General features: G+C 60.3%; 1 protein-coding gene across 1 annotated transcript in view; it reads right to left on the reverse strand.

Moving 5' to 3' along the window:
* Positions 1–1242: 1242 nt before the first annotated feature.
* Positions 1243–16868, reverse strand: part of RAB7A (RAB7A, member RAS oncogene family) — a 50181-nt gene continuing 34555 nt past the window's right edge. The window contains exons 2-6 of the mRNA XM_055135178.1: positions 13764–13824; positions 11849–11975; positions 8875–9093; positions 7368–7496; positions 1243–2476 (exon numbers count right to left, since the gene is read on the reverse strand). Of these exons, the coding sequence (XP_054991153.1) occupies positions 2381–2476; positions 7368–7496; positions 8875–9093; positions 11849–11975; positions 13764–13816 (624 nt within the window). The 5' untranslated portion in view covers positions 13817–13824 and the 3' untranslated portion in view covers positions 1243–2380. The remainder of the gene's footprint in view (positions 2477–7367; positions 7497–8874; positions 9094–11848; positions 11976–13763; positions 13825–16868) is intronic.

Here is a 16868-nt window from a genome sequence, read left to right on the forward strand (position 1 = left end):
CTCTAGGAAACCCCTTTTTTGGGGGTGGGTCTATTCCTGGTGGCTCTGTTCTTAGAGGTCACTCTCGGCAACCTCGTGAGTGATGGACTCGGGTGGGCCTGTATGCAGGTGCGGGCCCTCCTCACCCTCTCCCACCAGCAAACCTTTCTGGGTTCTGGCCACTCTTTACAGCCCCTGGAAGCTATGCCCAGCCCAGAGCTAAGGGGCCACGGGTGCCAGGAAGCAGAGCTGGGCCTCAGGCACGCAAAGCACGTGAGGCAGCACCTGGAGCAACTTCCCCAGCCCCCAGGCATTCCTGAAGGTAAGGCCTTCCCCAGGGTCAGCGTTTCCCAATAGGGAACATTGCAACATGCGGTGCTCAGAGGCACGGTCTGACCCAAGGAGCCGGTCAAGATCAGGATTCTTGTCAAGGCAGCTAGAGGGTGAGGCTAAGGCACTGCCTTACATGTGGCCGACCCCAGTGCCCCACCAGAGCAGCCCCCTGGGGCCTCCCAACACACACACACACACACACAGCCGACCCCAGTGCCCCACCAGAGCAGCCCCCCAACACACACACACACACACACACACACACACACACACACACACACACACCGGTCCACACAGGCCAAGCTTGAATTCAGGACGAGCCACAGCAGCGATAAGGAGCCGTTCACGCCAAGCCCCATCCACGCGAGACGCTGCTGGCTGGGACAGGCTGACACAAGCCGGCTCTGGGGCCCACACCCCGTGCTGGAGGCTGCTCCTCGCACCCCACAGGGTCAGGGTTTGGTGGGACCAAAGCCATGGGTAGAGGCGCGACTGCAAACACCTGAGAATGTTCTTTCTGACCACACGGATCTCGACCCAGGAGCCGACACGAGGGAGGATTCCACCGAGAAGCCTGAGAAGAAAGGGGGGGGCGTCAGGAAGAACTCCAGGCCTGAGCCAGCGTGGCAGGTCTGCGGGAGCCAGACACCAGCCCGACAACGGGACGTGTCTCGGGAGAGCAAACTGGCTCCGGGGGCCGCTCCACAACTGCTGGGACACCAGGCCCCGCCCTCCCACCCCCTGGGACAACCAGCACCAACGCTGTGGGGCGGGCCTGCAGGCTGGCACGGGCCCGAGGCCCACCCCAATACTGTGACTTGGAAACCAAGCGAGGGCCAGGCACGGGGGGGGGCTGGACAGGACTCGGGGGCCACTCCACGGTCCCCACCGAGCCACGGGTCTGGAAGGACAAAAGGCAGAAGCAGATGGTCTTTGTTCTCATGACATTTTATTGGCATCATGTTCATCTCTACAGAAGAACTCAGCCCACAGCCTAGTGCAGACCTCTGGGGGGCAGGAGCTCCGTCACGCAGGCTACGGCGAAGGGCACCCGGGCGCCACACCGAAGGGACGTTCGCTGGTCGTGATGGGGCGGGTGGGGGAGGGGGAGAGGGCAGCTAACCTACGGGATCACGACCTCAACGGGAGCGCCTTCTAGAACAAAGGTAGAACCACCAGACAGATCTGTGAGGGTTTTCCTTTCCTGCTTACGAGTAGGGCGCTTCTATCTAACAGGGAGTTTGAAGTGTAGCGCGGGGGGGGGGGGGGGAAATAAAAAGAAAAAAAAATTCAAATTTCAGTAACAACAGCCACTTCTCCATTGCACATAGTATGCAGATCCACCTTTTGGGAAATTTAGATGCAGAAGGGAACTAGCCAGCTTCCCCCTGGAGAGACTGAAACAGCTTCTAGGCTCTCGGGTCTCTGACGGAGGCGGGCCCGGCCGGGCCTGCTGCGGGACACTGAGCCGGCCGGGCCGACCCGCATCCCACACGCCTGCGTCACAGGACTTCCACACATAATCCAAGAATTTCTTACACTAATTTATACATTTTTTTTAATTGGTTGCATATATTAACATGTACTATAAGATTCTTTACTAAGAAGCATTACATAATAAATGGATACTGTAAAAAGATCTGATTAGTTAAAAGTAACAAGCATTAACAGGTACGTACAAAGCTCAGCCTGCTCAGACTGGCGGGCCTGTGGCGAGCAGGGGGCACCAGCCTTCCCAAGGGGCCTTCACGGGGCGGGGGCGGGGGCCGGGGCAGAGAGATCACGAGACCGTTAAAAAAAACCCGGGAACTAATTCGACACAGATTAACTGTAAACAGTTCTCTCTCCAGTGGACTACGAGAATGGGCTTCTGAGGCCGGGCCGCATCCTGTCCCCCCCCCACAAGGCTGATGCGGCCACAGGCCCTTAGGGGGCCCTGCCGGGCGCGGGCGGGGTGGGCGGTGTGTGCGGGGCTGTGGGGGCTCTGAGGCTGGCTGGGCGGGGCTGTGTCGGAAGGCCTGGGCGTGTTCCTGGTGGTGGAGGGCTCGGTGCCTGCTCCCGCCGCCCCTCAGCAGCTGCAGCTCTCCGCCGAGGCTTTGGCCCGGTCGCTCTTGTCCAGTTTGATGGGCTCGGGGAATTCGTTGTAGAGCTCCACCTCTGTCTCCTGCGCGGGAGGGGGAGAGAGAGGTCGGTTACGGGGGCTCCGCGCTGGTGCCAGGGGCCCCCGGCGGCTGCGGTCAGTTCCCCGAGACGGAGGCGAAGAGACACCCACGGGACTGCAGGGAGGGCCGCCCGGCGCGGGAGAGCCTCTCCCACTGACCACCGGCGAACGGCAGTACCCGAGACACGCAGCGCCCGCGCCACCCGTCCGAAAAGGAGAGAAGAGGGGACAGGACGGCGCTCGAGGAAGGCAGGAAGTAGGTGCGTAAAGAACACTCTGCTCGCTCGCGGTCAGGGAAACGCAGACCAGAACAACGGCCAGAGATGCCCTCACTCCGGAGAGACGGGCACAGGCACGGGGAGCAAAGCAAGCAGCGGGGCGTGGCGCGGGGAGAAGGCGCCTCACTGAGGTCAGTATGGACACCCCTCCAGAACCCGCGACACCTGGCACTGAAGGGCTGCACTGACGGCACAACATGCAGGGCACTTGCCTCGCACACGGCCTGGGTTCGATCCCTGACACTCCAGATGAGCCCCTGAGCCTGCCCGGAGTCAGCCCTGAGCATCGCGGGGGAGGGGCTGGCGAGCCGGGCAGCCAGGAGGGCGCTTGCCTTGCAGGCTCACCCGGGTTCGATCCCCGGCACCCCACATGGTCCTCCACATGGTCCAAGAGAGATTCCCGAGTGCCGGGCCAGGAGCAACCCCAGAGCATTGCTGGGCATGGCCCCCAAACAACACAAAATGAAACAAGGAACCGAGTTTCCGGGTGACCCAGCAATTCCACTTCTTGGGCCTACCCCAAGGGCCCAGAAACTGTTCAGAAAAGACATTTGCTCTCCTGTGCTCATGTCACTCCTGGCTCTGCACTCAGGAATTACTCATGGCTCGGGGGACCATATGTGATGCTGGGAATCGAACCCGGGTCAGCCGTGTGCAAGGCAAATGCCCTCCCCGCGGTGCTATCACTCCAGCCCTGAGGACTGAGACATTTCTGAAAAAGAAATCTGACTGGGAGCCAGAGCGATAATACGGTGGGGGGTGGGGTGGGGGTGAGCAAAGCTTCCCCTGTAAGCGACTGACCAGGGCTCGATCCCCGGCGTCCCGTGTGGCCCCTGAGCACGGCTGGGTGTGGCCCCCAAGCAATTGGGCTGACTGACCCTGAGAGCAGCTGCCTTCCCAACCCCCGCTCTGCTCCCGGGTCCCCGAGCTTGCGGGCTGGGGGCTGGACCGTGAGGAAGAGCCCGAGAAAGCTGCCGGTCAGCGGGTGCCCCGGGAACTCCGGCAGGAGGGCAGGGCAGGGAGCGCTCCCTGTCGAGAGAAAGGACCCCACTCAGAACAGCTGTGAGAGAAGAAGCCTCGCAACAGTTACTCCAAGAACAGCGGGCACCACGGCCCGCCAGGCCCGAACAGGACCATGGGCGCCAAAGCGGGACAACTGCCTCCACATCTGTTCCAGAACGTTATTACACACACCCCACGGTCCCACCCTCGGCCTCCAGCCACACACCCACTTCTGTCAGCAGCGTCACCAGCTCCAGCTCGCGTGTGCGCGCACACGCACACACACACACACACACACACACACACACACACACACCACCCCCCGCCCCCAGTTCCAGATTCTGCACTCAGTGGACATCAGGAGACATTTGTTATGAGCTTCCAGTATAAGCTTTACACACACACACACACACACACACACACACGCTGAGTCACCCAGGAACTCTGTTGAACTTTTTGAGGAACTGCCGGTTCCCCAAGCAGCTGCACCATTTTACAGAGTCGCCACACGAGGAACACCCTCATATACAAGGCACGGAGCCTGAAACTTACAAACCCCCACAAGACTTAAAATAATTGGTTACAGTTGGAACGTCTGTATGACTTTGAAACTCAAATGCCAGAGATGCACAGCGGGCAGGGCACTTTCCCTGCACAGCCAACCTGGGTCTACTCCCCGGGACCCCACCTGGCCCCACTAGCCTCTCCCTGGGCGCAGAGCCAGGAGGAAGCCCTGGGCATTGCCAGGTGTGGGTCCCCAGGAGAAAAGCAAACCCCAGGCCCAAACTAAAGCCAGTAACAACAACAGAGATTTAAAACCCAAATGTTACAAAGCCCCAGAGAGAGGACAGGAGTGAAGACGCTAGCCCTGCATACAGAGCACCCCAGCGTGCTCCCCAGAACCACATCTAATCCTCCCCTGAGCACTGCCACGTGGCCCCCAAATATAGCGAAAGACAAAGACATCAATAAAGTAAAATTCCTATGTCGAATCCCTCCCATGGAGCCTGTATGTGGCTGGAATGATGTGTGGGTTGGGGCCTGCCCACTGGGACAGGAGTGCAGGGCCAGGGAGATGGCTCAGTGGTTAGGGTGCACATCCTGCATACACTGTGGGCCAAGTGTGAATTCTGGTGCCATACAGACCTGGCACTGCGGTGGGGGCGGGGTGCCTGAGCCCCGAGTCAGGCTGGCTGAGAAGATAGGTTCCCGCACTCTGCCACTTAGGAGGGCAAAGGGCAAAGCAAACAGAAACAGGTCAGAAGCTAGCACGGGTGTAGGATAACATGGGATTTGTCCTTTTAGCCTTGCCTTAGGGAACATAGATTATCTTAAAGCAATGTCTTTTCTGTATGGACACAATATTGTGCTTGTAACTTGGGAGTTGATTAACTCCAATAATATTTACTCCTGGGCATCTGCTTTCTTAACTCAGTTGCCTTTAGTTCCTAACACCCCAAAAACAGGGTCCTGACGAGGGACAGGATAGATCCAGGGCAAGCGTTGAGTTATGTGCTACCCTGGCATCGAGATAGGCCAGGCCAAAGTGCCACAATACTCAACTATAAGTTGAGGGCATGATCATGGACAATGCTGTCATGATCCAAAGGTAATGACAAGATTAGGATCCTGCTGGGGTTAGGAAGATTAACCTGGCCTGAGGACTGTGGTCTGGAGATGTCCTCAGGAAAAACCAACCAAACTTTATATCTCTTACTGTGCTCATACTGAATAACATTGTTAGGAATATTAGAAGTATATTTATTATAACTATTTAAGTAGATTACTAGCTCACACCCTGAGACACACCCTTGTTTGCAATCACACCCTTGAGTGGATCTCCTTAGATGAGATTTCCTTAGATGAGATTTTGTTAATCTCCTCAAGAAATGGTCTTACCTTTCTTGGTTGATTTGTTGATGTTAAACCCATCTTTGTGCCACCTCCCTATGTAATTTGCTATATAAACTAAGACTGTGGGGCAGAGGGGGGTCTCAGAAGAAGCAGAGTAAGAGACGGGAGTGTATAGAGAGGAGATTGGAATAAACTGCAGTGAGACCAACCATCTTGGCTCCGTCCCTTCCCTCGCCCACGCTTTTCTTTCTATTTTTGTGTTTTACACACACGGGGTCTGAGTAAGCCCCGCTTCCCTGCAGCGGCCCTGGTCTGATGTCCAGCACAGAGGCCGAGAGGACAGAGGAGAGGGCCAGCCTGCAAGGGGAGAGGTCTGACAGGCCGGAATGGGCCTGACGCTTGATAATGAGTTCTGGCCTCTCAAATGAGGAGGAAAGAAAAACCTGTGTTTTTGGGGTCACTCCTGGGGGTGCTCAAGGGACCCTATGGAGTGCCAAGCTCAGCCCAGCTGAGTCAGGCGTGCAAAACATCTTCCCTTTGTCACTCTTCCCAGTCCTGAAATGTAGAAATTGTTTTGCTTGTTTGTTTGGGGCCACAGCTGGCACTTTCAGAAGTTCCTCCTGGCTTTGCACGCAGGGATCACTATGGAGGTACTCGGGGCCATACAGGAAGCCATGGGGTTGGACCGGGGTTGGCCGCCTGAGAAGCAAACCCCGACCTGCTCACTCTCGCTCCAACCCCAACGCAGAATCTTGTTTGTTTGGGGGCCGTACCCGGTAGTGCTCAGGGATCAAACCCAGTTTGGCCACATGCAAAGCAAGTGTCCTACACACTCTGGCATCCACTGCAGAAATTGTTCCTTTTTTGGGTCACACCTGGTGATGCTCAGGGGTTACTCCCAATTCTGCACTCAGGAATTACTCCTGGCGTTGCAAGGCAAACGCCCTCCCCGCTGTACTATCGCTCGGACCCCCAATGTAGAAACTGTTAATGGCCCAACCAAGTGTTTTCTCTGGCCAAAGGCAACGACCGAGACAGCGAGGCAGGACACCACTCCGAGCTGACCCCGTCCAGCGTCTGTGCGGCAGCAGAGGGGCCTCGTGAGTGAGGAAGGGGAGAGACGCAGCACCAAGTAACAGGTTCCTCCTGCGAGGGTCGCCGCCGCCCCGGGGACTAGAGGAGGCCCAGGCTGGCCACAGCAGCGGGGAGAGCCGAGGCCAGGACGGGCTGGCAGCCCCTCCGCACCGGCTCGGTGTTTCGGGGTCCCCCTTCCCGCTGGACACGCAGCGCAGGCCCCAGCCCCCGAATGATGTTCCGGCCTCTCGGGCCCTCCCTTCTCCCCAAGGCTCTAGGCCCGTCCGTGGACCACCCCCTGCCTACGCCCACACCGGGAGTGGGGGGCGGTCCTGACCCACCCACCCCGCCCCAATCTGACCCCACGGAGGACTGAAGATGCCTGGTCTCCCGGGACTGGCCAACAGAAAGAAACACCGTTTCTGGGAACAGTTGTGTAAAGAACAACAACAACAATATGAAAGGAGAGAAAGAAGGGAAGGAGGGAGGGAGGGAGGGAGTGGGGGCTCGTCCCAGGCCCGGCAGGTGGAGCCGGGCCCTGAGAAACGGGCTGTGGGAGTCCCTGCCACCCTCTGCGGAGCCCCGCCCCAAAAGGGAATCAAAGAGAGAAGGGTGGCCTGGGTGAGGCCTTCAGCTCGGTAAGCGGTTCCGGGTCCGGGCGCTGTCCGGGAGCTCGCGCGACCCACCTGCTTGAGCGCGTTCCGCGCGATGGTCTGGAAGGCCTGCTCCACGTTGATGGCCTCCTTGGCACTGGTCTCGAAGTAGGGAATGTTGTTTTTGCTGTAGCACCAGGCCTGTGCCCGCTTCGTGGCCACCTGCAGAAGCAGCAGGCGCGGGAGCCTCAGAACAGAAGCGGGGGCATGTCCTGCCCAGAGGGCGCCCTTCCCGCCCCAGGCGCACCCAGGGCCCGCCATCCACCGCCGGGAGCCCTGCCCTGGCCCTCAGGGCGCCCGGTCCTGCTCTTCCGGCTGCAGCTCCTCCGCCGCACTGCTGCTGAGGCCACTGTGCCACCCTCCCAGCCCTCTTCCCTGCTCCCACCCCTGCCCCAGCCCGGTGTCCGGCTGGGAGGTGTGAGCACTCAGGGAAGGAGGAAGGGGGCAGCCAGGCCGGAAGTCCGGGGAGGGGGCTCTGCTCCCGGGAGGATGCACCCAGACGGGTCAAGGTTGCATTTCCCGAACTCCAGAGCAGCATCTGGCACGGACAGACCAGGCCCTGGGGCGCCAGGAGGACTCGAGAGCGAGACTCAAGGGGACAGAGGTCTGGGCAAAGGCAACGGCCCAGAATCCCAGGCGGCCGGGACGACCCTGGCTGAGGCCCCGGCTCCCGGGCCTGGAGGGCGTCCCGCTGCCACGGGTCCTCCCCGGGCCCTCAATGGGCCCCACGCTGCTTGGGGACCCCAGGGCTCTCGGAGCACTATCCCGGGGCCCGAGTCCCCGCAGAGGAAGAGCGTGTGTACACGCTGCCTGACTCAGCTCCCGAAGCCCAAAAGACACACCCGGGGCCGAGACTAAGGACCGTGGCGGGTGCCCCCGACAGACTCGCTCATTTGTAGGCGTGACTCCGCGGCAAGGACCGTTCCAGACTCCGCCACCGTGTCGGCTCCGGGGAAGCCAGGGCCTTGTGTCCTTGCCGGCCCTGCTCCAAAGGCTGAGGGCCCCTTTTCATTTTTGGGGGGTTTGGGCCACACGCAGCTGTGCTCGGGGCCACATGGGATGCCGGAGACCAGAGCTGGGCTGGCCGCGTGCCCCTTGCTGCACTATCGCTCCCGCCGGCGGCCTTCGATGCCACCCCACACTGAGCGCCAGGTCCCCCTGGCATGCGGGGGGAGGGACGGAACCCAGGGCTGCCACATGCAAAGTGGGAGCTCCCTGCCTTTGCACACGGCCTTTGCACACGGCCCCCAGCATCATTACTGGGCTGTGGAGACAGCTCAGAGTCAGGAGCCTACGTGTGGCCCCGAGAGAGCCACTGCCCCCAGCACGCCTTTACCACTCCTGGTGCAACGGACACTCCCTCCGTTTCCCTTCACTGCTGGCAGCCACGGCCCAAGTCCACGCGAGGCCCTGGGGTCTGCGCAAAGCAGCGGAGCCGGGGAGCCAACCCGGGGCCGCACCTCAGGGCAGACCCTGTCTTGGAGCACTGGTTCAGAGCCCCCTGCGGGACCCCCCCACCCCCCGCCTCGTCGGCACTTACTTGTCTGTTTTCGAGGTCGATCTTGTTTCCCAACACGACGAAGGGGAAGTTCTCGGGGTCCCGGGGGCTGGCCTGGATGAGGAACTCGTCTCTCCAGCTGTCCAGGGTCTTGAAGGTGTTGGGGGCGGTCACGTCGAACACCAGCACGCAGCAGTCTGCGCCTCTGTAGAAGGCCACCCCGAGGGACTGGAACCGCTCCTGCCCCGCCGTGTCCCAGATCTGCAAGACACGAAACGGCTCTTCCTCGGGGAGAGGCTGGGCTGAGCGGCGGGGCCCACGGGAGGACAGTGGCCCGGACAGCAAGAGGCCGGTCTTCGTGCCCGAGGCCCCACAACAGCCCCGACGGAAAGCTGGGTGACTGCCACGTGGCTGCCACCCTCATCCAGGTGGCAGCAGGTGCTGATGCAGGATTCAAACTGAGGGCGGGGAGCTGCTTCGAAGGGTGGGAGCCCATCTGCGCTAGGGCACTGCACGGTGTGGTCAAGCAGTGACCTGGCCACACAGCGGGCGCAGGCTTACTCCCAGGGGGCTGGAGACCATCCCGGGCCGTGGGGGCTGGAACCAGGTCAGCATGTGCCAGGCAAGTGCTTGACCTGCCGCCCTGGGCTCCAGCCTCTCGAGACATACCTGCTGGGGGACGGGCACACAGGACCTGGCTATTCTCCGAGTTACCATCTAACTCCCCACGGCTCCTGCACCTACCGCTCCCCGCGAGGAGAGCAGCGCATTCGACCACTGACTCCCAACCAGACACCGAGGCTAGCAGCCGGGGCGGCCTGGGGAGAGGCCGGTGGAGGCAGGACGGGGGCAGCAGGCCAGTGCGGCAAACAAAGGCTTCAATAGGGCCTTGGTGCGGTCACTGTGATCCTGTGATCTCAGAAGCAACCAACGACCCTCCCCTAAGGAAGAAGCAGGGAAAACACATCCCAGACAGATGCCAAGGAAACAGTAACAGCAGGCGGCAGGGGGCCGGGCAGCAGAGTGGACAGACGGCAGGGGGGACAGACGGCAGGGGGGACAGACGGCAGAGTGCACAGGCAGCAGAGTGGACGGCACCGGGGCCCATCGTGGCCTCTCTGTCTCGGTGCTGTGATAGTCTCAAATCCCAAAAGCGGTAAAAACTCTTCCTCTCAGGACGAGCCAAACAGGCACCTGGAACTCAGACGGCCATCACCACGCTGACTCCCCGAGCACTGGGGAGAGTGGCCCCTGGGCCCCCTCCAGGAGTACCCCCAAACAAAGGTGAAAGAAAAAGGGAACTCGAGACCTGGGGGAGACGGTGCGGGGGGCGTGCCCTGCGTGCCCCCCTCCGCCACCCGCCCGGGCTGAGCATGGGCTACGTCGGGGCCCCTCCATGCTCGGGGGGCCAGAGGGGATGCCGGGGACGGAGCCTGGGCTGCGGTGTGCAGGGCGATGCCCGACCCACAGTCCCTAACTTTCCTTCCTACATCCCAGAGTGCACCTGCGGCGGCCGCTTTCCTCTGTGAGCCTGCCTGCAGCTGCCCGATTCCTGGTTTCGAGAGTCCCCCCCCACGTCTCGGGGTCCTGAATCCCCGCCTCCCCACGCCCATGCCGCCCTTCTCGCGAGTTCCTGTTCCTGCTCGACAGGGCCCATCACGTGGGCGTTTCTTGTGGCGTGCGATTTCCTCTCCAGCCATGAGCTCATCTTCTCTCCTGGGCGCCCAAGTGTCCCCGTCCCCGGGCTCCTCCTTTCGCCAGGAGTGACAGGGACCTACGTGTAAGTCTTCCAACGATTTCTGTACTTCGTAGAGTGTAAAATCAGAATCCACACACGAGCACGGTGGGAGCGAGCCTAGGCCTGTCCCCACACTGGAGTGTGCGCCTCCCTCCTCGAGCCCCGGGGGCTGGCGTGGGGGACACGACACAAGCTTATCAGGGCTTTACCCGCCGGCGCCTGGTTCCTGCGGCCAGTGAGCGGGCAGCCAACTGTCCCCGCCTCACAGTGCGCCCGGCTCCCTCTTTCTTCCCATATTCTGGAGTTTGGTGGCCCTTTAAACACCCGTGAGCATAGTGGGGGATCCACTCTAGTGTGTCCAGGGGCACCCCCAGACCTGACTCCTTGCAGAGTGTGGCAGAGCGTGAGGGCAACCCCCGTGTGGAAATCTCTACCTGTGTGACTGGAGCCTTTCACGAGGCCGGTGCCTGCTCGGACCACAGTGGCCCGACGCTTCTGTGTCTAGACGCTTTTCCATGGGACCCTCTGCACAGTGAGACCAGTGCTGCGGGCGGGAGGCGCGGCCCAGAGCGCAGACGGACAGACGGGCAGAACTGCCAGGCCACTGAGAAGTGGAGGCCGGAGCACGGGGGGTGGAGCACTTCCTGGCACGTGGGTACTTGGGTTCGATCCCCAGCACCAGCACGAGCACAGTCCCCTGCACACCGTCGGGGTGACCCCTGAGCATGGCCGGGTGTGCCCCCCAAACCAGACAAAACACAGAGGGCTGAAAGAGCAAAGCAGCTGGAACGTGACAGCCTTGCAAGCCACCGCAGGAAACCTGCACCTTAGCCGGCCCCGAGAGACGAGACTGAGAAACAGGCTGGCCCGACAGAAACACAACTTTGACAGAAGAAAATGAGCCAGGAAAGAAAACGGCTTTAACGGGTGCGGTGAAACCCCAGGAGCAAGACAAAGGATTCATGGGCCCGAGCGCTCGGTAACGCCATTCTGGAGAGAAGACAGGGCCCTGGGGGCTGACAATGAGCAAAACCCAAAAGACAACAAACAACAAAAAGTTGTGTTAATTTTAAACTTTGGGAAACAAAATCTCTAGGATGTCTCAATCCAGAATGTCTAATGGTCAGACGTGTACGACCATTATGTGAAATTCCAAGTTCTAGGTGCCAGGAGCTTCCTCGAGCAATCCTACCCGCAGGCAGCCGAGCAGCAGGGAGGGGAGGAGAGGGAAGGGGAGGGGAGGCGAGGGCCGCACGGCCCGGGCAGAGCCACGCTCACCTGCATCGTCACTAGTCTGTCGTCCACCATCACCTCCTTGGTCAGGAAGTCTGCTCCTATTGTGGCTTTGTACTGATTGCTGAATTTCTTGTTCACATACTGGTTCATGAGGGATGTCTTACCGACCCTGTAGGGGGAGAAGCCAACAGAAGCATCGTCAGGAAGGGCCGGAGCCTATCCTGGGACTCCCGCCTGGCGCTCGGAAGGAACCCGCCTGTCTAGGAAGAACGGGGGAAAGAGCCGCCCTCGCACACTTGCCCGGATGGATTCCTCCCGGCTCCCAAGGACCGCCACCGCAGGTCAGATGCTGGCAAAATGCTTTTAGACCTTAAAACAGGCAACTCAGATGGGAGAAGCTAGTGACACTTTTCCCTTCCAGAAAGCTGTCTGTGAATAATTTCTTCTTTTTTTTTTTTGCGGGGGGTGGGGTGGGGAGGGGTACACCAGGTGATGCTCAGGGGTTACTCCTGACCCTGCATCCAGGAATCACTCCTGATGGTGCTCAGGAGACCATTCACGTGTCACACGGGGTGCCGGGGATTGAATCTGGGTTGGCCGCCTGCAAGGCAAATGCCCTACGCGCTGCTGTTCCTGAGAGAGATGTTAGCAATACAGTCCCTCCCCTGTCCTATCTGAGGCAGAGGAAGCAGCGGAGTGTTCCTGGAACCAGAATGTAACTGACAGGAACTCCTCCAGGGACATCTGCCAGTGATGCAGCTCAGCAAGGAGCAGTGCGAAAACAAACAAAACTTAAAAAAGAAAAAACTCAGTGCAGGCAGGCTGAGAAGGTGCAGATCTCCCAGAGAGCCAACACCAACATCGCCCCTTTCCCACGAAGGAGCAACACGCGTTCTCACAGACCCCACAGGGCCTGGGGGCACGGTGCAGTGGGCCGAGGGCAGCAGGCTTGGCACGCAGGAGGCCCAGGGTCAATCCCTGGCACCTCATGATTCCCCTGAGCACTGAGCACCACCAGGCCAGAGTCACAGCAGCAGAGGGGCTGTCCAGGACGATGCCGGGCGCAACCCCTCCCCCTCCTCCCCATGAAAACAAACACAGAACAAAAGAGATGCAGCCACGGAGATGCTCTCCAAGCCAGGTGACCCAAGCAGGGACTTTCACGGGAAGAGCTGGGAAATGGGAGGCCGGAAAGGGTCCAGCGGTTCTGAGGAAGATGGGGGTGACACGGCCCTAGTAGCACATTTTGGTTCTGCCAGCATGCCAGCAGCACAGGGGTGTGTATCTCTAAGAGCTGCCGAGGGCCTCCCTGCGGCCACCAGTGAAGGCTGGTTTGCACGAGGCTCCCAGGGGATTCGGACAGCCGGGGGGTGGGGGGTGTTAGTAAATCCATCACTGGCTTCTTGTATTTTGGATTTCCCAAACGGTGCTGGGGGTGCTCAGGGCAGTGCTCAGGGCTTACCGCGGGCTCAGCTCTCAGGGGTCACTCCTGGGGGGCTTGGGGAGCCACCCGGGGTGCCGAGAAGCAAGCACCGCTCAAGCGCCTGACCTGTCGTCCCAGGCTCCCTCTGCCCTGGTTCTGCCTCGAAAAGGGAGAGAATCCCCGAATCCTGCTACTTTCCCCACACCCAGTGCTCCTGTCACCGTCAGCTTCCTCAGTCACCTACACAGAGGCAAGCCTGTCGCACTCTTCACAGACTCCTGGGAGCCGGGACAGGCAAGTAACCCAAGATGCCAGGGCTGCGGGGCTAGACACACAGGGCCCCTCCCTCACCCGTCACACTCCGAGGGGCGGAGGGGAAGTCCACAGGGCACTGGCCGGGGGCAGCAGGGAGCCGGGCCCGGGGCAGTTACTACAGAAGGAAGCGGCCAAGCTCGGCCGGAAGGCACAGGAAGGCACAGGCTCCGAGGAGGCAGAACTTAAACCCAAGTGATCTGTCCATCAGCTGCGACTTACCCAGAATCTCCCAGGATGATGACCTTCAGCAACACTTTCTTCCTGGAGGTCATCTTGCCAACTGTAAGGGAGAGAGCGTGAGTGCCGTGTGAACGCCCGGCAGACCGCGCCCTTCCCGGCACACTCGGCGTCCCCCCAGTGACACCGGCCTTTGTCGGCTTTCCCTCTACCCCGGGGTCTGGACAGTGTCACCCAACCCTGGACCGAAAGCGAACCCCCGACCCCCAGTGCTGCCCGCCCCTGAGCGAGTCTGAGTAACGGCTCCCTGGGTGTGCCCGGGGGCACTGAAGCAGGGAGTACCGAACCCTGACAGGCCGCGGCTCCTAATAAAGCAGAACCAAGGCAACGTAAGGCGGTAAGGACAGGAATGCCATCTCAGAATATCCCGTGGACCTGCTCGCCTTAGGCCGCGGGTAACTGTACCGGGGAAAGACAGGAGAGCTGTGGACAGGACGGAGACGTACCACTGGCCGGGCGGGGTTATGCATCGGCGCTGCTGGCTCTCCTCTAACTATCTCTGTGGAGAGTCTCCTCCCTCCACTGCATCTGCACCGCCGAGCACAAAGTCCCTGTCCAGTACTAAGCTAACTGGACTGGCCGGAGAGACGGTGCAGGGACTGAGGCCTTACCCACGGCCAACACTGGTGACCCGAGCACCGGCCCGGCGAGAGTAAGGCTGTGACTCTGACGCCTAGGACCGTCCTCGTGAGCCGAGTGTGACTGTGGGGCCCTCGACCCAGAGGGCCCCGGCAGGTACAGCCCGAGCAGGAAGCACCGCTACAGGCCTGTGTGTGGCCCCCGGTCAATGGGACAACAACGAAGAGAATGGGGGGGGGGGGGGAGAGTCAACTAGGACTCGAGACAGGACCCGCGTTAGAGCACTTGCCCTTCACCCCACGAATCCGGTGCGATCCCCGGAACCACAAAGGTCCGCAGAGCACTGCCAGGTGTGATCCCGGAGCACAGAGCCAGGAGGAAGCCCTGAGTACTGAGTGTGGCCACCAAAAAGCTAATTTTAGAAAAGTTAGTAAGGGAGAGAGCAACAGCACAGTGGGTCATACGCTCGTTTTTGCCTGCGGCTGACCCGAGTCCAATCCCACATTCGGTCCCGCGTCTCACCAGGAGTGAGCCCCGAGCACAGAGCCAAGAGCAAGTCCTGAGCACTGCCGGGCATGGCCCGGACCTTCCTCCCCCAGCGACTCCCCCGAGAGAGAGTCAGACAGGAGCAAGCTGAGGGCTGTGGAAACGGCACAGAGGTTAGAGTATGTGTCCACCCGGCCCGGGTCTGACGCCTGGCACACGGCACCTGGGCACTGCTGGGCACGGCAGCACCACACTCCTGGGTGCCAGCACCCAACTGTTGTGCCCTGTTGGCCAAGGACTGCTGGGAGTGAGCCCTGGGCTCCTGAGCCCCACTTACACGGTCCCTCCGGGACCAACAGAGACCAGCAAGAAACGAGCAACTGACAAACACAGCACTACAAAACTCAGTGGCCGAACAAGTGGTGGACACCAGGAAGACAGTGGTGACAATTCAGCTCCCCGGGGAAGCAACGCTGGCCGGGCCACAAGGGTCCACATTTCCGAGGAGGTTCCTGGGAGGTGCGCAGGGTTACGCACGCGCCTGTTTATAAAGAGACGCATACTGCCTTTAGGACCCTCGGTTTCAGTTTCTCTTTGGCTTCTGAGGTCACACGCGGAGATATTCAGGGGTTATTCCTGGCTCTGTGCTTAGTCACCCTGGCAGTGCTCAGGCGACCATATGGGACACCAAGAATTGAACCAGGAGTAACCCCTGTGCAATGCCGGGTGTGACCGGAAAAAAAAGGACAAAGAACTGAACCTGGGTCAGCTGTGTGCCAGCCCCCCACACTGTACTATCCATCCAGCCCCTCTATTTCTAATTTGGAGGAAAAAGCTCACTGGTTGGTTTTTCTTTTTGCTTTTTGGGTCACACCCAGTGGTTACTCCTGGCTCTGCACTCAGGAACTACTCCTGGAGGTGCTTGGGGGACCATATGGGATGCTGGGGATCGAACCCAGGTTGGCCGCGTGCAAGGCAAACGCCCTCCCCACTGGGCTCTTGTCCCAGCCCCATCGGTGGGCTTCTCAAGTCAGCCTGATGACTACAAAGGACGCCCGTCACCATCACGAAGGCCAAGCATTTCCTTTCCTTTTTGGTTTCTGGGCCATCCCTGGCAGTGCTGGGCAGGGCGGGTCATAGTGGGACACCAGGGACTGTGAGGCGCCTTCCCCCGCCCCGTGTCGTTTCTTTCTGGTTTATTATTTCTGTATTGTTTATTTCTTTCGTGCACATCAGTTTCCATCTTCACTCTGCGCTTGCTGGACACCAAGGGTCGTGGCGACTGGCTGAGATTCTCACATCTGGTTTCCGCAGACCTTTCCTGGCTTTTGTTTCTGGGTCACACCGAGTGGTGCTCAGGGCGTACTCCTGGCTCTGGGCTCAGGCGTCACTCGTGGCGTGGCTTGTGGGGGACCACAAATGGCAGCAGAGACAGAACCCGGACCAGCCTTGTGTAAGACAGCGCCCTACTCGCTGCAGGATTGCTCCAGCCCAGACCGCTGAGGTCCAGGAATATGTTTCAGAAACACCCATTAAGCACACGGTTGTTCCTACACCTTTCTAGAGCAAGACTGTTTCCTTCCCTCTGCTCCAAACCAAACCTCATCCGAGTGCTCTGGCAAGGCTTCCTTGCAGAGCGAGGGTTCCCGGGGAGCCAACACTAAGTGTCCCGAAAGCTGATGTGATTCCCTCACTCCTTAGGTTTCCTGTGTGCAATGAATCAACAGCTCAACTTTTCCTCCATCAACGGCAGACACCCAAGGCAGGCAGCAAGGTCAGGGCCGCGGTGTGCCAGGGGAAGAGAACAAAGGCCTGGCAGGGAAAAGGGAGCAGGGCAGGAGAGGGAGAGCCTGGCCTCCTGCAGGGAGAGCAAGCCGCGGGTGAGGGTCGGAAAACGGGTCTTGGGGCGTCGGCAAAGCGTCTGCAGGACATGAAGCCCACGGCAAACGCCGGGCCTGGAAGGGGACAGCGCCCGCCGAGCAGGGCCACAGCACACAGCAACGGGCGGCAGGACTGGGGCGG

This window comes from Sorex araneus, chromosome 4 (assembly GCF_027595985.1).
Source record: "Sorex araneus isolate mSorAra2 chromosome 4, mSorAra2.pri, whole genome shotgun sequence".
Lineage (NCBI taxonomy): Eukaryota > Metazoa > Chordata > Mammalia > Eulipotyphla > Soricidae > Sorex > Sorex araneus.